General features: G+C 44.6%; 1 protein-coding gene across 4 annotated transcripts in view; it reads left to right on the forward strand.

Moving 5' to 3' along the window:
* LOC107382302 (transcription activator BRG1) overlaps positions 1 to 19,418 on the forward strand; it is a 39,281-nt gene extending 19,863 nt beyond the window's left edge. For 2 of the 4 annotated variants that reach the window (XM_070553682.1, XM_015954403.3), the window contains 19 exons: positions 1,348 to 1,511; positions 1,579 to 1,645; positions 1,735 to 1,845; positions 4,304 to 4,546; positions 5,571 to 5,684; positions 6,918 to 7,025; positions 7,148 to 7,234; positions 7,316 to 7,362; positions 7,440 to 7,606; positions 7,713 to 7,876; positions 12,271 to 12,522; positions 12,837 to 12,914; positions 12,985 to 13,203; positions 13,271 to 13,533; positions 16,200 to 16,308; positions 16,384 to 16,485; positions 16,635 to 16,767; positions 16,853 to 16,992; positions 19,167 to 19,418. In XM_070553682.1, the coding sequence (XP_070409783.1) occupies positions 1,348 to 1,511; positions 1,579 to 1,645; positions 1,735 to 1,845; positions 4,304 to 4,546; positions 5,571 to 5,684; positions 6,918 to 7,025; positions 7,148 to 7,234; positions 7,316 to 7,362; positions 7,440 to 7,606; positions 7,713 to 7,876; positions 12,271 to 12,522; positions 12,837 to 12,914; positions 12,985 to 13,203; positions 13,271 to 13,533; positions 16,200 to 16,308; positions 16,384 to 16,485; positions 16,635 to 16,767; positions 16,853 to 16,992; positions 19,167 to 19,202 (2,604 nt within the window). In that variant the 3' untranslated portion in view covers positions 19,203 to 19,418. The remainder of the gene's footprint in view (positions 1 to 1,347; positions 1,512 to 1,578; positions 1,646 to 1,734; positions 1,846 to 4,303; positions 4,547 to 5,570; positions 5,685 to 6,917; positions 7,026 to 7,147; positions 7,235 to 7,315; positions 7,363 to 7,439; positions 7,607 to 7,712; positions 7,877 to 12,270; positions 12,523 to 12,836; positions 12,915 to 12,984; positions 13,204 to 13,270; positions 13,534 to 16,199; positions 16,309 to 16,383; positions 16,486 to 16,634; positions 16,768 to 16,852; positions 16,993 to 19,166) is intronic. The other 2 variants (XM_070553683.1, XM_015954407.3) reach the window with 1 other exon arrangement.
* The last annotated feature ends 950 nt before the right edge of the window (positions 19,419 to 20,368 follow it).

The following is a 20,368-nucleotide window of genomic DNA, read 5'->3' on the forward strand; positions in this document are numbered from 1 at the left end:
ACCCCATGATGCAGGTATCTGGCTGGAACAGGTGAGCATCACAGTAAACCAGTGGAGCAAACTGAGCTTTAAATATGTTGGTTTGATGCTCTTTTTCTGCTCCAAAACATGAAAGTTAACAGGTGAGATGTTGCATTTTCATTTAAGATAAAATGATATTTTTATTTTGTTGTTGGCCCGTGAGAAAAGGTTTAACCTACAGTAAACAGGAAGTGGAAAGGCTGCAGATAGATGAGTAGAATAGAAAATCCCTTCATTGTTCCTCAGTGGGGAAAGCTAGACGTCACAGCAGCGATGACACGTATTACAGGAGAAAAAAGGAGAATAAAAAATAAGAAAAATGAATAAACAAGAAAACATAAATCCTGAATAGATTTTAAAATGCTGATTATACCACAAGTAATGAATACCACTGATGCCTTTTATTTAAAACTGACTTGCTCGTGTGTAATTTGGTTATTCCACATTCAGTGTTAATGCAGAAATAAGTTTGTTTCCAAATTTAAAGGTTCAAAATTGCATACATGTTGATAAAGAAAATGTGCAAATTTGCCGTCACTTTTTCAAAAAATATTAAGTTTGGCCCTCGACTCCATCCCAGAGTTTCATTTCGGCCCTGTGTGAGTTTGACACCCCTGCTGTAGATTCTACTGTGTGATGCTACGCATGTGTCCAGCACTTTGGTCTCCCAGTCGAGCGGGGAAAGTGCTTTATGAAAAAACTGGACTTGGCTTTTGTGGGTTGGGTCTCTGCGTTGTCTATAAACACTCCAAAATGAATTTAAAAAACTTCCATTTTGTTAGTGTTTGAATTTAGGAATTTTTTGCTTCTACAAGCTTTCAGAAAGGTCCCTTATTGTGATGTCACAATAGGAAGCATTAGCATAGAACCCCCCCTCACCTCCTGATGCTGGAGGAGCAGCAGCTCTAGTCTGAGTCCCTCCCAAATATCGAAGCTGTTCAGCTTATAGCAGCCAATCAAAGGCTGTGTGGGCATGGCCAGCAACAGCTTGTTATTTTCTTGAAGCGACAGAGCCTTGAAAAGACTCATTCTGGGGGGTGCTGAAAATGGGTAGAGCTGTCAAGCTGCTAAAAGTGCTTAATGTGAGAGAGGTTTTATGCATAAAACTTCACGACCATGTTTTCTATAGACCATAGAACATAGAGAGGTAAAACATGTCTGACATGCTGGTAGTACGGTAGCCTGAGGCTGCTCTGCTGCTTCAGGACCTAAACCACTGGTGGAACCACGACTTCTGAGCTCAACCCTCTCTCATTCTGTATAGGAACATGTATTTAAATGCTCTGAATTCCTTTTAGACAGAAACAGATGTGTTTCTGTTTTCAGATCAAAGGTCTGGAGTGGCTGGTTTCTCTTTACAATAACAATCTAAACGGGATCCTGGCTGACGAGATGGGTCTGGGTAAAACCATCCAGACCATCGCACTTATCACGTACCTCATGGAGCACAAACGGCTCAACGGACCCTACCTCATCATCGTGCCCCTCTCGTAAGTTCATCCTCAGTAACGTGAAGTGTTTTGTGTGTGGAGGTATCAGAACAGCTCTCCCTGACAGGACTTTATCTAACTGGGTGTATGAGTTTGACAAGTGGGCGCCATCAGTTGTGAAAGTGTCCTACAAGGTAGGTGTCCGCTGGCAGCCATTTTAATAGTGAACTTAGTGTTTTGTTGTGTTTTTGGTTTCATGAATTCCTTTTTCTGTGGCTACCAGGGCTCTCCTGCTGCTAGGAGAACGTTCGTGCCCCAGCTGCGCAGTGGAAAGTTTAACGTTTTACTCACCACCTATGAGTACATCATCAAGGACAAACAAGTGTTGGCCAAGGTGAGACTCTTCGTGAAGACAGACTCAAGAACATGCACAAACACTCATAATACAACAGTGTCCCTCTATCACTGCTGTTTGCACCTCATTTATTAACCCGTTAAGGGCCAAAGTCGCAGAATTGCGACAAGCAGCAATGTTGGATTTAATAAGCCACAGCAGCAGAAATGAGCCCTCGTGCAGTTAATGTGTTACACTGCGGGGTGGCAGACACCTGTAACTTCAATCCAAGCAGCATCTGTGGGTGTGTTACTATTCAAATTTATGGAGTATTTAGTGCTTGAACCCCCGCCCACCAGTCGCAGAGCCACGGGGCTTGTCAGAGCAGTCAGATCGAGTGAGAGCGAGCGAGGGGTGGAGGAAAAAAAACACAAGAGAGGGATGTTCAGTGCTGACGAAGCTCTTCGTGTAGTACTGGCAGATTCGGATTCGGAGGAAGAAGAATAAGAAGCGTGGCTTCAGCGCGCAGCAACAGGGAGTCTACACAAGCAGCCCATCCAGCCCTTACCTTGTCCGCGGGAATTGGAGCCGGAGAGGGAGAAACCGCTGGGTCGGGGAAAGACAGGTGGCGGGGTGGCCTAGAGCAGCTCGTACCGGGTCCGTACCGCGGGGGGGGGGGGGGGGGGGGGGGGATGGTGGACCGGTGAAAACTCCGCTGGTGATCGATTCAGAGTGTAAACCGCGGGAAATGCCGCAGGAGGGGGAGAAACCACGGGGGGAAGAATCATTGCTAGCAGGGGGTGGCCCAACACAGCCTCAGCGACAATAATACTGATGATGGCTAGGTTAGTTTGGGAGAAGAGGAACAGTATTCCAAGTGGATCAGGCATTTTGAAGAGCCAGTTGGATACTGTGGAGACAGGGATCTGTCAAATTCAGAACACATTGATTTTCTGTCAGATTTTTTGGATGAGGAATTCTGGACCCTCATCACAACTGAAACTAACCGATATGCTCACCAGTATTTAGAGAGGGAGGAACTGAACTCTAGCTCCAGATATAATGACTGGTATGATGTTACTGTCTCAGAAATGAAAGCGTTCATTCAGTTCTGCATGGGGCTTGTGGAAAAGCCTGAGATTGAGGATTATATATATACATACATTCATACATATATATATATATATGTATGTGTGTGTATATATATATATATATATATATATATATATATATATATATATATATATATATATATATATACATACATATATATATATATATATATATATATGTATGTATATATATATATACATACATATATATATACATATATATATATGTATGTATATATATATATATATATATATATATATATATATATGTATATATATGTATATATATATATATATATATATATATATATATATATATATATATATATATATACACATATATATATATATATATATAAATATATATATATATATATATATAAATATATATATATATTGGGCCATTCCCATCTGTACCGGGTTGGCCCGGGCCGGGTAGCATAGGTTGTTTACATATCTGGGTGGTCTGGTATTTTTCCGGGCCAACCAAGGCTCATTCTCAGCCCTCTTCTCGAGGGGGTCTGCTTCAGGCCGACCAGGGCCAACACACCCACTGCTGACAGCAAATTCACACCTTCCATTAGAGCAAGCCTCTGATTGGTGGGTAGAATCAGCCCACATGGGCTTAAGACAAGGATGTGTGGAATCAACCGGGCCAGGCTGGGGCCGACTGGGGCTACCCGGCCCGGGCTGACCCGGTACAGATGGGAATGGCCCATATATATATATATATATATATATATATATATATATATATATATATATATATATATATATATATATATATATATATATATAATTGTTTATATATATATAAAACAATTATAAACAAAATAAACCAAAGAAGGGATGAGTGAAATGTGTTCATGACACTGAAGCACCAAAAATTGTGTTCTTGACTGATACACAGTAAACATTACAAAATACCAATAAAGTAATAAATATTATATATATATTTATATATATATAGTTATATATGTCTACATACGAATATGTATATATGTAGCATAAACAATAACAACACTAAGAAAATAAGACAAAAACATAAAAATAACAAAAATCCGCAAATGTGATGCAATCCCATATGGCTGCCACCTGATGATGTCATAATATGCAAATTATGTGAGTGAATTTGTTCCTATCACAAAATTTGGCTCACACTGAAGATTTTTCTAATTTACAATATTCCTCTATCTAACCAGATTTATGCTACAAGCTCTTTAAATAGTGATATAAAAATTCATATTTTACTGAAAAAACGATGGCGCCTAAAGGGTTCACGTTCTCCTTTTGCTTGAGGCGTTTTTGGACTTTGTGAACTCGAGTCCTGAAGACAAAAGCATTTGGTCTGTGTGGGGCACCAATCTGCAGCAGTAATGACTCGCTGTTCCTGCGTCTCTCTCCAGATACGATGGAAGTACATGATTGTGGATGAAGGCCACCGCATGAAGAACCATCACTGTAAGCTGACCCAGGTCCTGAACACCCACTACCTTGCTCCAAGGCGGGTCCTGCTGACTGGGACTCCACTGCAGAACAAACTTCCTGAGCTCTGGGCACTCCTCAACTTCCTTCTGCCCACCATCTTTAAGAGCTGCAGCACATTTGAGCAGTGGTTTAACGCCCCTTTTGCCATGACCGGGGAGAAGGTGAGCCGGAGCTGCAGGAAAACCCAGAGATAAACACGTTTTAGGTGTTTGAAATGTGTAATGAATGACGTGTGATGTTGATCAGAACCGGCAAATCCGAAGAAGCGATTAGTTCTGACGGGAACTGAAGGTTTTGTCTTCGCATTAAGCTTTGGTTAGGAGGTCCAAAAACACATGAGACACCATTTTCCGGTATACCTACCCTTCAGGAAGTCCCCTTTAGATCAGGAATATCGAGGTCCAGCTTGACCCTCTCTGGAACCGAGCCGGTAGGAAAAGCCGCGGTTCCGATCAGACCAGTCTGTGAGTTACTTCCGGGTACACGACGGTTTGTTGGCGTCTGGTGAGACCCAAGCCTGGGTCTTGATGGTTCAGCTTTTGTTCTGAAAGGAACTGTTGCCGCAGTTGGAATAGCGACGAATTTTTCTTTTCAGCTTGTCGTTTTTCTTTCGGTTAAAGAGTCGAGATCAGGATTGGCCACTCCAGCGCTTTCTCAGGAACGCTTTGAACTGGCGTTAGAGCTGACGTGGCATAGTTTTATACTTCGGATGTTTTGGTTTATTGTCGAATGAAAAATTACCAAACACCATCAGAACCACGCCCCCGTCAGATCTGTAAGATTCTGATTGGATCAGTGAAAGCAATGTGTCATGTCTTTTAACGCTACGTGAACTGAGTCCTGCTGGAACACTTAAAGTCATAGTACCTTTATATTCTATAGGATTATACTAAAGTAATTAATATTTTGATTTCACAGATCGGTCACATCTTATTTATTGACTAACACGTTGATGGATTAGCTTCATTAAAGTAGAGTTCTTTGATTAATTAAAAGAAAAGAGTTCATTCTTCATTCTTCTGTTGAGCTGAAAATAAGCAGGTTAGAAGGAATGCATGAGACCTCGAGTTATACCTCATGCAGACCAGTCTTGAGCAAAGGAGGGAAAAAACAGTCATTCCGTTCCGTTACATATGTCATGAAAATGTTTACTTCCTTTGAGAAATGTGCTGTTTTCCATGCTAGGTGGACCTAAATGAAGAAGAGACGATCTTGATTATTCGCCGCTTACACAAAGTGCTACGCCCCTTCCTGTTAAGGAGATTAAAGAAGGAAGTGGAGGCCCAGCTTCCAGAGAAGGTAAAGGTTACTAACGTCAGCAAACGACATCCCATCCACAACGTCAGACATGAGGGACTTTATCCTGCTCGGTTATGTGTCTGTATGTCCGTATCGACGGGTTTGTTAGACTTTAATTTCCTAGAGGTTCATTTTGAGTAGAAGTGTGCTGCAACAAAAAGCACTCAGTCCCGTTTTTGTTGAGAACTTCTAGTCTGACCTTCTCAGTAAGATGTTTTGATGCTGATGAGGAAAGAGCTGATGGAAACCTACCTTCTGACTCAGGCCTCTCAGGTGAGCCGCCTCACTGACGCTCCCTCAGTCGGCCCAGAAACAGGTCTGAGCTAAGAAACCGATGTGGGCTGTCAGAGCCACGGAGGGCGTTTAAATGAAGTTTGTATATTTGATTCATAATTGAGGGATTTTCTAACAGTTTTGATGGCCCGTGGTGAAATACTTTGTATAAGTAATCAGTAAACACACTGAGAGCGAAAGACGTGAGAAAACAAATTATTGACATCTTTAGAAAAGAAATACTTCAAAAATTGTTTAAAAAACACCCAATTCCAGGTTAAAAATACAGTGATCCCTCGTTTATCACGGTAAACCTGACCTGGCCGCGATAGGTGAAAATCCGCGAAGTAGGGACACCATATTTACAGTACAGCACATTCTCTTTTTGTGGGTAAAACTCAAGAAAAAAAAATTTACTTGCTTTTTTTATAGTTTTATTACAAAAAGTGCATTTTATGATGAAATTGATGAAAAAAACAGGAATTTCTTGATATTTCGCGTAGAAAAATACCGCGAATCGGTGAAAAATACCGCAAATCTGCGAATTTCCCTTGAATAAGGCTCCAAAGAAAATTTCCGCAAAGTCGTGAATCTGCGATAAACGAACCGCGACGTAGCGAGGGATCACTGTACACGATAAAGAAGTAAACCAAGAAAAGTGCAGAATGTTGTTTTCTGAGGTGAGTGGACTCAGTGGTCTCCTTTAAAAAGCAGCTGAAGCTCATCTGTTAAGGCTTTGGTGCGACCTTCTGCTCATCTGTTGTCCAAGCACTACATAAAAATAGTTTCTTTTTCTTCTTAAAATTATCTTACACCAGAAAACGGCAGGATGTGAACAGACCGAAAGCTTTTCTCTAACTTTTAGAGGAATATTGGAATTCCTGTTGCATCTGATCCAACTCTGGTCCTCCAACTGGTCTCTGCTGCCAAACACGAATAAAGACCTTCTCCTCTCCCCAGGTGGAGTACGTCATTAAGTGTGACATGTCGGCTCTCCAGAGGGTTCTGTACAGACACATGCAGGCCAAGGGGGTCCTGCTCACCGATGGATCAGAGAAAGACAAGAAGGTGGAGCCAGAATCAGTTATTAGGTCATGAAACCAGTTCAGTGTGGTCCTGAGGAGAGTTTACATCAGTTTTCTTAACTCTGCCGTTTATAAATGTCCTTTGCCTTGATGTGTGTCCACCAGGGTAAAGGAGGCACCAAGACCCTGATGAACACCATCATGCAGCTGAGGAAGATCTGTAACCACCCTTACATGTTCCAGCAGATTGAGGTAACCCCGGCAGGTGGATGTCACCGGAGCAGGAAGCTCAGACCTGCAACAAAGTTCACGTGTTCTGTTTTAATTTTGCAGGAATCTTTCTCTGAACATTTAGGATTCTCCGGTGGGATCGTCCAGGGGTGAGAGCCTGTGGACTTGTCTTAACGTCTCACAGATGGTCTCCTTTGTAACCAGTTTGTCTGTGTCCGTCCACTAGTGCTGATCTGTACCGTGCGTCAGGAAAGTTCGAGGTGTTGGATCGAATCCTGCCAAAGATGAGAGCCACAAACCATAAAGTGCTGCTCTTCTGCCAGATGACCTCACTCATGACCATCATGGAGGACTACTTTGCTTACCGCAGCTTCAAGTATCTGCGTCTGGATGGTGAGTAGTCATAGTTGCTACAGGTGGCAGTCCGGTAGGTTCCTCTGGGTCGCCCACATCTGGATCATGTCTCTGTAGACCATTTCCTCCTCCCGTCTGTCTTCAGGCACGACGAAGGCTGAGGACAGAGGGATGTTACTGAAGACGTTCAACGATCCGGAGTCTGAGTACTTTATCTTTCTCCTGAGCACCAGAGCTGGAGGTCTCGGGCTCAACCTGCAGTCTGCCGACACTGTGATTATTTTTGACTCGGACTGGAACCCGCATCAGGTTTGACTCGTTCCTATCGGCTTAGCAAAGACCAGATTCACCACAAATCTAAGTAAATATTTGCTCTTTGACTTATTTTTGTGCTAAAAATCGCTAAATTATTTCGACTAAATTATAAAATAAATTCTTTTTTAACGGTATTCTGCAGTTATTTTCCTCTCGTGACTGTACCTCAAAGGCACGGTCATATGAACTATAAACATCTTACAAGGCCTTCATGTACAAGGACTTAATAGAAGTGATTTATCTGGAACCTCAAGTGCACAACAGATTCCATCATGTTCTCATTTAGAGCGCTCAGGAGGAACAGTAACCCCGGAGAAGTAACTGATGCTATGTTTAAGGTCATTCTTATTCAAGTGGGATAACGATAGATTTGTTTATGGAAGGCTGCAGGTGAAAACATCCCCTCCCAAGGGCACCCCCAAGGGGTGGCTAGGGGTGGCCATGGGCACCCCTAGAAAATTACTGGTCCCCCAGGAAAAGCCAGTGTTACCAAATCATGTTAATGTTCAGTCAAACCATATATTAATGTTGTTTATTCAAGACATCATTGTAAAACAAAATAAGAATATTATAATTAATGGGTAAAGAAATAATCAGAATAAAAAATATACATGTTTCTGCTGCTCACCATTTAAAAAAAGTTTTTATTTCCATAGGTTTTTTTTTGTGTGTGAACACAGCAACACAGGTGAATCTAAAAAAATGTAATTTTAAATTAAATTTGGGGTAACATTTTAAATAAATGAAATGTATTTGTCTAAAATGTTTGCGTTTGTAAAATTTAGGTTAAATGCTTTAGATACGTATTGTTATTTTAATAAGGATGAATAAAAGTGCAATGCAGCACATCGCCACAGGCTAAACCCTCCCACAGTTACCACAAGGACCAATTTGGTGTGCCACCCCAAAAATTTCTTTGGCCCCATCCGGCCACCCCTATCAAATTTTTCTAGAGGCGCCCCTGTCCCCTCCCTGAAACATCATGACTCAGGTTAAAAGGTTTAATCTGAACGAATCACGAGGAGCAGACGAGACCAAAGCAGAGATTATTAGCCGTAATGTAGAGCCCTGAGTGGGACTAAAATAAAGTTCACCCTCACAGTTAGTCTGACTTAGTGGCTAAATAATAAATTAAAAATATTGTGCTTTGCAGCGCCGGTGATCGAGCACCGCGTCTCACCCGTCGGGGATGTGGGTGGACACTTTTTATATTTTTATATTTCATCACACAGTTTTGCTCAAAAACATCAGTCCATTCCCTGTGATGCACTCCGTTTACCCCCACTCCCTCCTTCTCCGGTTGGTTGAAATGTGCACCTGTGCTACGTCAGTGTTCTGCTCGGTTTGGTAACCGGACTCAGTTTCGTCTTTGAAATGTGTTTCCCTGATTGAAACACCTTTGGTTCACGTGGTTCTGACTGCCATATGCATCGCTAAGAAACTATCCTCATAAATTGGAAAAATAGAGTCTTTGCTTTAACCAGTATAGACGTCTTTTGTTGGCTCGTATTACACTTCAGACAGCCTCTGCTTCTACTTCAAATCAATCTCTCTGGGCTCCTTTGATCGGTTCCATCAGGTAGCGATGATGGGGGTCATTGATCTTGTCCTGCGGGATGCTGTGGTTGATGGGGAGGAGGGTCTGAGTTTGAAGTATCTAGACGTTCCCAGGGGGTGGGTTCACTGGGTGGATCTGGGGGACTCGGGATGTTGGGGCGGCTCACCCCATGCAGGGATCTGGGTGGGGTCCTGGGGGTCGGGTCCTAACTTGAAGGCTGCCAGGAGGAAGGCGGGAACACTTGGCAGTGAGAGTTGGACTCCACCAAGGCTGTCCTTTATCACTGATTCTGTTCATAGCTTTTATGGACAGCGTTTCTAGGCACAGCCAAGGTGTTGGGCAGATTTGTTTTGGTAGCCTGAGGATCAGGTCTCTGCTTTTTGCAGACGATGTGGTCGGGCCTAGGCTCATGGGGCCTCAGGTGGACATTGGCTCCTCTGAAATAATGGTAACAATTCTGTTCCATCATGGAGGAGGGGGATGTCTAGAAAGGGCAGGACCCAGCCCTACCTGGATGTCTTATGTCTTAAATATTCTGGAAGTTTGGCAAATGCAGTGATGGGAGTAGATGTTCTGCAGGGGTGGGGCTGGGTTGGTGGCCTCCGACTCAGTGGGGCTCTGTGATGCTGCTGCCTTGGGCCTTGGCAAGATGGGCTGGGGTCTCCATGCCCCAGGTGGTATTTTGGGGATGGAGGTGCCTAATTGGGCCAGCAGGGGAGCTGGCTCCCTGGAGGGCTTAGGACCCCCGGCCATTCTTCCCCATCCCCAGACATTTTCTTCCTCCTGCTCCCTCACATGGTCGACTGTGGCGACCTGGGTGCACCTCGGGGAGTGCTGAGGCGGTGGTGGGGGTTTGTCGCCCTACCTCCCTGGGAGCCCTGGGCTGGTGCCTTTGCTGCTGCCGTCGATTGACTACTACCGAGGCAGATGGCTCACCTGATGGAGTGTCAGTCGTTACCTAACCCATCTGAACTCGGCCTAGTGTTTACTTATGACATTTTATTTATTTATTTTTTAAAGTTTTGTGTGAAAAGGGTAGAATGTCTTCTCCGGGTCAGGGACGAGGTTGTGCCTCAAGTGGAGGAGTTTAAGTATCTCTGGGTCTTGTTCACGAGTGAGGGAAAGCTGGAGCGAGATTCATGGGTGGATTGGTGCTGCATCTGCAGTGATGTGGGCGTTGTACCGGTCTGTTGTGGTGAAGAGAGAGCTGAGTTGGAATGCAAAGCTCTCGATTCTAAATTTCTGAGCTAACTGAAGCTAACGGTGGTTGGCGAGTGCTTTTAGCCAGAAAACTGTGGTTGAGCAACTGCTACCCTCTGCCTTCTAGGCTGTAACACTTTTAACGTGAGGCTGAGGCCTTCCCTGGAGCAAGCAAGAGGGCTAGCTGCTAGCGCTAAAGGCTCACCTGCTGCCTGCCGATCAAAAGGGCACGGCCCCAGGTATTCATCGTTTCACCTTTAATTACATCTAAGCTGATTAACCTCTTGACCGCAGCTTTTGTCGCCTCCTTGTTGGCTTCTCTTTTGACAGGCGGAGTTTGCTCTTTAGTTTATACTCACAGGTTTTATATTTTGTCCAATTTTATTTCTAAACCAAATGTTAAAAGTCAAGTCAAAGGTCAAAGTCAGTTTAATTGTCACTTCTGCCACATGTACAGGACATACAGAGAAATTAAATTGCGTTACTCTGTAGCTCTCGCTAGATAGAAAATAAACATTTAGTATAAAAACAGTAACCAAGTTCAGAGAGACTGTGGGGGAAAAGAGAGGAGAGGTGGGAGGGAGTTTAGCTTCCTAACTGCCTGACTGCCTGTCCTTCAGTCTGTTGGTCCTGGCCTTGAGACTCCACAGTCTCCTCCCTGACGGCAGCAGCTCGAAGAGGCTTTGCACTGGGTGAGTGGGATCAGCCGCAATGCGAAGGACCTTTTTTGTGAGGCGGGTGCTGTAAATGTCTGGTAGGGAGGGGAGAGAGACCCCAATGACCTTCTCTGCTGCTCTCACTATACGTTGGGAGGGTTTTAATGCAGGAAACGTTGCAGGCTCCAAACCACACAGTGATGCCACACGACAGGATGCTCTCGATGGTGCCTCTGTAGAAAGTGTACAGGATGGCAGCTGACCAAAGTGCTGTACAGATGAAACATAATAAATAAAACAGTTGAATGCATTTCTGAATGTAAAGCACAGCCAAAACTAAAGGTATGAGTTAGGGCTGACGCATCAAAAGCTTGATGAGAGGAATGAGAGCTGTTTCGAGGCGGGCTAGAGAAGATGCTTGCCTCTTGAGAAGAAGAAGCTCCTTCCGTAGTTTTGGGGCTCCAAACAAAGAGAATGTTTCCCTCTGGATTTATAATGCCTAATGGGGTACACAGTACCAGGTGGTTAGTAGGATCACGTGGGCACATGAGGAAAGAGCAGCTCTGAAAGATAGGAAGGGGCTAAATCATGAAGGGCTTTGAAAACAAGCACTAGAATCTTGAATTGCACCCAAAAGATGACGGGTAGTCATTGTAGGTTGGCGAGGATTGGCATGATGTCACTACGTCTGTCTGTGTTGGTTAAGGCACGGGCATCAGTGTTCTGGACTTCCTGAAGGTGGGTAAGGGGGATTTGCAATAAGATGAAGTAACGAAGGCATCGATGAGCTGCTGGAATCTGATTCGTTTGTGTTCACTTCAGGTTTAATTAGACATAAGAGCCCATTAAAGACCAGATTATCAGATTATCAGTATTATTATTATTACTGTTTTCTGTGGTGCTGGTCCCAGCTGCAGCTTTCACCTCTGGTGCCACTTCACTACTGAATACTTTGACATGTGTTCTGAAACCAGGACCTGCAGGCTCAGGACCGAGCCCACCGGATCGGCCAGCAGAACGAGGTGCGAGTGCTTCGTCTCTGCACAGTCAACAGTGTGGAGGAGAAAATTCTGGCAGCAGCCAAATACAAACTGAACGTGGACCAGAAGGTCATCCAGGCCGGCATGTTTGACCAGAAGTCTTCCAGCCACGAGCGCAGGGCGTTCCTGCAGGCCATCCTGGAGCACGAGGAGCAAGACGAGGTCTGGGGCCAAGAAGTCATGAATGTGTGTGCTTGCACCTGCAACAATAAGTTCAATAAGTGCTTTCTTATCAGGGGCGTGTCCAGGGAGTGGCCTGGGGTGGCACATGCCACCCTTGGAATCTGATTGGCCACCCCAGGTGCCACCACACTAATTTACCTTTAAATAGGCTTTTCATTGTCCACAAAAGGCTTGGGGGTAAAACAAAAAAAAGCATAACCATTGGTGCCACCCATGCACAAAGTAGTGCCTCACCTGGGCCACCCCATTTTAAAAGATCTGGACACGCCACTGTTTCTTATATCCTCTGCTTGCCAATGTGTGTCTGCTGTATCCAGGAGGAGGACGAGGTGCCGGACGATGAGACGGTCAACCAAATGATCGCCAGGAGTGAAGAAGAGTTCGAGCAGTTCATGGTAACAATTTTGAGATGTGAATTTTAATTATGTCCACAAGTCAGTCTTACTCGCTCCGCTCCTCGCCCAGCGTATGGACCTAGACCGGCGCCGGGAGGAGGCCCGTAACCCCCGGCGAAAACCTCGTTTGATGGAGGAAGACGAGCTTCCCACTTGGATCATGAAGGATGACGCTGAGGTCGAGCGACTGACCTGCGAGGAAGAGGAGGAAAAGATGTTTGGGCGTGGCTCTCGGCAGAGGAAGGAGGTGGACTACAGCGACTCGCTGACGGAGAAGCAGTGGCTCAAGGTGGTTTGGATAAACAACAGGTGGTTTAAACACCTGTTTTAATCTAACAGCCATGTTGTTTCTTCAGGCGATCGAAGAAGGCACGCTCGAGGAGATGGAGGAAGAGGTGCGCCACAAAAAGACGACCCGTAAGAGGAGGAGGGACCGCGATCTGGATGCCCCCGGTCCCTCCTGCTCTTCTGGTAGCCGAGGACGAGGGGACAGGGATGATGATGGGAAGAGGCAGAGGAAGAGGGGACGGCCTCCAGCTGAGAAACTGTCCCCTAACCCCCCCGCCCTCACAAAGAAGATGAGGAAGATTGTAGACGCCGTCATCAAGTACAAAGATAGGTGAGAGAAATGATCTAAAACCAAAGAACTGCTTCTCAGTTCAACGCGATTCCAGGTTTGAGTCGACCTGCAGCGCAGGAAGGAGGTTGCCTGTGTTAGCACCTTACCGTAAAAATGTTTCTGCACCTGAAGCTGAAACTAAAAAGCTCGTCGGAGTCGTAGGTGAGACGGAGCTTCATGCAGATGCGATTAACTGATTTTTTACACTTATCAACCGCACTTACGCACAGATCTGTGCGTATGTCGTGAACAGGAGCTAATTTACGCGTTGTGTGGTGTTCATCGTTTTGTACTTGTGTATGAAAATGTTCCTAAACATAAGAAAACTTCAGACCACGGTAGGAACAGCATCTAGTGGTAGAACGGGAGATCTGCAACACCGAAGGTCTCAGTCGTCCACACACGTTCCTCATCTATAAATTATTTCATCCATTCGATAAATATTTCAGTGGAAAAACAGACGAGTCTCATAACTGGTGCTAAAACACCCAACGGGAATCTGACATTGTAGAATGGATTTTGTGTTTTATGTAATCACAATTTTCTCTTCCCATTTTTATGATGTTTTTAATCTTTTTTTATTAATTAATTAATATTATTTTTAATTTAGTTTCATTATATTATATTTTAGTCCTTGTGAAACGCCTCCTGATTTTGCTTGAGATGCATCAGATAAAAGAACATTTCTATGTTATTATAAAGGATTTGTCAGAGCGTGCTCTCTGGAGTAAACGCCTTTCTGTGAGCGCGCTGACAGCAGATCCGTCTGGAGCTGTGCTGGGATTTGGGACTCTTTGTGGAGCGACAGATAAACGGCACAAATCCGATTCCAGTTCATATCCTGTTTTACAACTACCAGACCCCCCCCTCAGAACCTCCTCCGCTCCCCGATCACACACGTGTTGTCAAGGAAACCAGACAGAATGACAACTAAAAGGCAATGGCAAACCCAAGGGGTGGCCAAGGGTGGCCATGGGCACCCCTAGAAAATTGCTGGCCTCCCCAGCAAAAGCCAATGTTAACAAATCATATTAATGTTCACTGAAACCATAAATGTATCTAATTTATTCAAGAAGTCATCGTAAAACAAAACAAAAATAATATAATTAACGAGTAAAGAAATAATCAGAATTTAAAAATAAACATATGTTTCTGCTGCTCACCATTTTTAAAAAGTGTTTATCTCCATAGTTTTGTGAACTCAGCAACAGGTGAATTAAACTAAAAAATACATTTAAAATAAAATTTAAAATAACAAATGTTTTTTTCTAAAATTTTTGTGTTTGTAAAATGTAAGCTAAATGTTTTAGATACGTATTTTTTTTTTAATAAAAATGAATAAAGAAGCAATACAACACATCACCACAGGCTAAACTCTCCCAGAGTTACCACAAGGACCAATTTGGTGTGCCACCCCAAAAAAATGCCTTGGCCCCGTCTGGCCACCCATATCGAATTTTTCTGGAGGCGCCCCTGCTAAGAGGCTGCACTCAGACATTTCCAAATAAAACAAACCGTCCAGAACGACTCCTAAAATGTAAATGAAAACCAACCAGTTACTCTGCGATTGGTCATATTAAAGTTTTTATTTACTCCTGACAGGAACCTCTCCTCTGTCCCGACCGCGTTTACGACCTCTGCGACTTGTTTGGCTATTTTGCGCTTCGACAGAAAGAGTCAAAATCTCGCAAGTTTTCTTTTTTCACGAGTAGAACGCAGGGAATCCCCTCAGGTGCTGAGGACGTAGCGTGACCAAACATGGTTAATTGAGGGTGTTTCTGTATGCAAATGACAGAGAACGGACACAAGCACCTGGGTACACACAGGTGGGATTTATCATCGGATGAGGGCGGAGGAACGTGCGTACGAGAGTTCAGCGCATGTTTCATAAATCAGGATCTTGACCGGTTGTACGAACATTCATTTCGTTCATAGGAAGGAATTTAGGAATTTTTCTATGAACGTGTGATACATAAGGCCCCCGGTTTACTGAGGAACCATTTTTTACTTGTTACTTTTGAAATATGATCGGTCACTTTGAGTTTCACATGCAGGCTAAACATGAAAATAGTCTCCTACCCCTATTTCCTGTATCAGTAACCAATAAAAATCAGAAAAAGCCAGCGACATTAGCACGTTGCAGTGTCCATTTAGCTTTCATGGACTCACCCATCTTGACTCATAACGGGGAAGGCTGTTGTTGGTTTAGCATCCAGGAAACAGAAGAGTACGTCTCGGCTAGGAGAAGCTAACCGTTAGCATTAGCAACTCCACAGCATGGCAGAACTTCCTCAAGCTTGTGTTGTCTGTGGAGATAAAAACAGAGCAAACCGAGTCAGTGGTAGGTCTGTGTGGCTGTTAGCCAATCAGAGGTTAAATATCAGGAAATAAGTCACCAGATCCTGGCTCCCCTCTCCTCTGGCTAACTTCTAATAACAGAAACAGGAGCTGGAGGTTTTCTCCACAGAGAACGACTCACAAGGCATTCATTTTTACTAGAGACCACTGCAGGTTTGTTGAAAAAACGAGGGAACTTGGAGTTTAAAGAGACCTGTTGCATGTTCTGAAGTTTTTTTCTGCAAACACAGTAATGAGAAACGTGCTCCAGTCACCAGCTTTTAAACAAGTGACATTTTCAGATAAGGGTTAACTGTTCCATCCTGCAGCACCAGCGGGCGCCAGCTGAGTGAAGTGTTCATCCAGCTGCCATCTAGAAAAGAACTGCCAGAATATTACGAACTGATCCGCAAGCCGGTGGACTTCAGGAAAATCAAGGTACGGTTCTGACCCAACACCTTTACTGCTGCACTAGCAGCAGCAATGTCATGTAGCGCCTGCCCAATGCTGCAGGAGAGGATTCGGAGTCATCGCTACCGCAGTCTGGGGGATCTGGAGCGAGACGTCATGCTGCTCTTCCAAAACGCTCAGACCTTCAACCTGGAGGGTTCCCTGGTGAGAAGCTCCTCCTGGACACCAAATCTTCCTGCTTCAGCTTGTTTATTCACTTCAATCAGGAGAGACACGACTCACACACACGTTTTATTTATGAGTGAAGTGAAAGCTGTAGTTTCAGTGGATGACTGTTTCTTTTATCCGAGCAGATTTACGAAGACTCCATCGTGCTCCAGTCTGTGTTCACCAGCCTGAAGCAGAAGATCGAGAAGGAGGAGGAGAGCGACGGGGAGGAGAGCGAGGAGGACGACGAAGATCTGGAGGACGGGTCTGAGTCTGAATGTGAGCATGTGGATCACCTCTGTGCGTGACCTGCAGCAGGATCTGCTGCTTTCTTCTTACAAGTGTGGACTGTGTTCCTGCGCAGCACGCTCAGTCAAGGTGAAAATCCGCCTGGGCAGGAAGGATAAAGGCGGAGAGCGAGGGAAGGGACGCAGCAGACGCTCGGGACGGACCAGAGCCAAACCCGTCGTCAGTGATGATGACTCAGAGGAGGAACAGGAAGAGGTAACTCAGTCTGAACACCTCAACCCACTGCTGTGGTCTTCTGACTGGTCCAGCTGGTTCAGAACGCTGCTGCTACCCCCAAATTCCACTACCTCCGCTCCGCCCCCGCCTTCCGCAGCCGCTCGCTTCCGAACTCAATTTTTACTGGTACGCGCTCTACAACGGCTCCGCTCCGGTGCGGAGACCTGAGGGGGGCAAACAAGCATGCGCGGGATTTTCGAGATCTTGCGATACAGTCCGAGCAATAAACGCGGAAGTTAGATCCAAACACCCGTTGTGTGGGAGAAGCATCGGCATGAACTGTTTAATCTGCCCATCATTTGTGTTGAGAGATCAGCAGTGTTTGGATCAACTAAGTGTGACTACTTTGATAGTGGAAACTGTATTTATGGCTTACTTTTGTGCATTTAAAGTTCAGCCGCCATTGATAGTTGTTAAAAGTTGTTAAACCTGTGCATATGAAACAAAAAACGCCTTTTGTTTATCGATTTATTGTGAAAAACGGAAGCTGTGCTTGCTCCCTTTCCTGTTGGGCGGTTGTGATTCCTGTCCATTGACTGCGGAGGTGCTCCGGCGTCCGGCAAAAATAGGATCGCAGTAGTGGAATAGCTCTGATTGACTACAACGGGACCGATTTTGCTGCGGAGTTAGTGGAATTTGGGGGTTAGAGTCTCAACAAGAACCAAGAGAAACAAGCACATCACTCCTGTTCTTAGATCTCTACACTGGTTACCAGTTAACTACATCATCGATTTCAAAGGGCTCCTAGTTTATAAATCACTCAGTGACATGGGGCCTGAATACATGTCAGATCTCATTCCTGTACATACGCCCAGCAGGGCTCTGAGATCCTTAGGAAGCGGTCAGCTGGTAGAACCTCGGGTCAGAACCAAACAGGGTGAAGCTGCTTTTAGCCACTATGCTGCACACAGATGGTTTCAGCTTCCTCAAATGTGCCCCAACTGTTTTACCTTTTAAACCAAATTTGAAAACGTTCATCAGCCTTTGAATGACTGCCCCTGATTCTACACCATGTCAGTTCTCTTGTTGGCTCTTCCTTCTTCCATCTCAGGAACGTTGCTAAGCTGAGTCCCATTCTGTCCCGCTCTGAACTTGAGACAGTTCTCCACACCTTCATCTCCTCACGCTTAGACTACTGTAACTCTCTTTTCACGTGTCTGAGCAGAACCTCCCTGAACCGTCTACAGGTGGTTCAGAACGCCTGTGCTCGGCTTCTGACCAAGTCCTCCAAACACACTCACATCACCCCGCTTCTCCTCCAGCTTCACTGGCTGCCAGTCAACTTCAGGGTTCATTTCAAGATCCTGGTTCTGGTCTATAGGGCCTTACATGGACAAGCACCATCTTACATTGGTGATCTTCTCAGTCCCTACACCCCCAGCAGGTCCCTGAGGTCCAGTGACCAAAGCCTACTGGTTGTGCAGCACCAGGCTAAAGACCAAAGGTGACAGATCATCTGCTGCTGTGGCCCCCAGACTCTGGACCTCTCTCCCCCTGAGCCTGAGATCAGTGGACTCAGTGGTCTCCTTTAAAAAGCAGCTGAAGACTCACTTGTTCAAGCTGGCTTTTGTATGACCTTCTTCACCTCTCTCTCTTTATTCTGCTCTCCCCACCTATTCCACCTTCCTCAGGATCCACTGATTTCCCTCTTTCCTGTTCACTCTCTCTCTTTCTTAACATTTTTTCTTTTAAATCGCTTATTTTTGCTCATTTTACATATATTTTTAAACATTTTCTAAATGCTTTTTTATATTGTTATTTTTTTACTTTTTGTTTTTGTGAAGCGCCTCGTGATTTTTACCTTGAGAGGCGCTATAGAAATGATATTTTCTTCTTCTTCTACCTTCTGCTCTGTAACTGCTCGCCCTTTAACTGCCTTTTTATCTTATTCTTGCAACTAATTTAGTTTGTGAATGGTAATTCTGACTTTAAAATCTGCTCGTTTATGATCGCATGCTCGTTTTAATGTTCTCGCTCCTGGAAAGCACATTGAATTGCCTCTGTGTATGAAATGTGCTACGAATAAAGCTCAGAAGAACGTTTGTACAGGAACTGAGAATGAAGGTGACGATGACGAAAGCGAACCCGTTTTTAACGTCAGCGCGCCGAACGCACCACATCCTGTTCACCTGCTCGTGTTTCCTGTTTTCCAGGAGCGCTCCCCCAGCGGCACTGATGAGGACTCCTAAACAGGAGGAGGCACAAAAGGGACGTTCCACCAAAATAAAAGCACCACATCATCATCCAAACACGCCTCAGTCAAATGTTGGTTCACGGTTCATTTCTGCTGCTCGTGACTCCGATGTTAAGAAATAGAGAAAATCGTCCAGTTTGATGCATTTAAATGTGTTTTCTTAAACCTTACATGATTGTTGTTGCTTGAACAATGGACTGAAGTGAAAGGGTTCGGGTCGCAGATGTAGATAAATTAATATTATTTATGAATGTGATAGAAACTGTTTCCAGCTGCGGTGCTGAGCTGTTTGGGTCGGTGACCCGACCCGCCGTGGCTGCCGGGTGTGCCCACCCTCCTCCACAGATGTGTAGAAACTCACCACAGTCACGTGACTGAGGCGTAACGGAGGTCAGAGGTCAGTGGCATCAACAACCCGCTGCTGCTTCACTCGATCCACTTCCAGCTCAGATCCTTTCTGCTGATTGTAGTCATGAAGAATATTTGAGATGTGATCCATCGACGGCACCGTAGATTTATTAGCTCATCTTTGGGTTGTTGTGTGGTGATGTTGGGATTCATCTTCCTCTGCACCTTTCATGTTCTCTCTTTTTAAGACGAAGGACCAGAAGGATAGCGGCTCCTCTCTGCTTGTGACTGCCTCGAGGCTGGATGGTGTTGGATATACTGTGAAGAGTACTTATAGGTTATAACATCAGCTTGCAAGTTCAGTACTGTACTTCGCTCTGGTTACAGTAGGTACCCGGGGTGAACCAAAGCTTTGATGTTTTCTCCACTTCTGTCCATGTTGCGTTGTATCGCTGTCGCCCGAACTCAGAATGAAACAATAAAACGTTGACGTCATCAGAGTTGTGTTTTAAATTTGATAAAAGGAAGTATTTTATTAAAGTCTGTAGTTTTTGTAAGCTAAAGCAGTGGATTTAGTGAGTTCTGGCTTTGGAGAGTTGTCTCAACATGTAAAGACCCAGTTTTGCCACTAGGAGGTCTCTTCTTAACAAAATAAAAGTCTTTGTTTCTTCTTTCTAAATTAGTTTTATCAGAGGAAAAATGGATGTGTGCTTTTTGTCTGGATTTTCAAATGAGGTTTTCTGGTAAATTTAAACAGAAGCTGGGTTTCTGTGAAACTATAAACTTGCATCTCTTTGAACAACCTGACTGGAG

This window comes from Nothobranchius furzeri, chromosome 7 (assembly GCF_043380555.1).
Source record: "Nothobranchius furzeri strain GRZ-AD chromosome 7, NfurGRZ-RIMD1, whole genome shotgun sequence".
In the NCBI taxonomy this organism is placed as follows: Eukaryota; Metazoa; Chordata; class Actinopteri; order Cyprinodontiformes; family Nothobranchiidae; genus Nothobranchius; species Nothobranchius furzeri.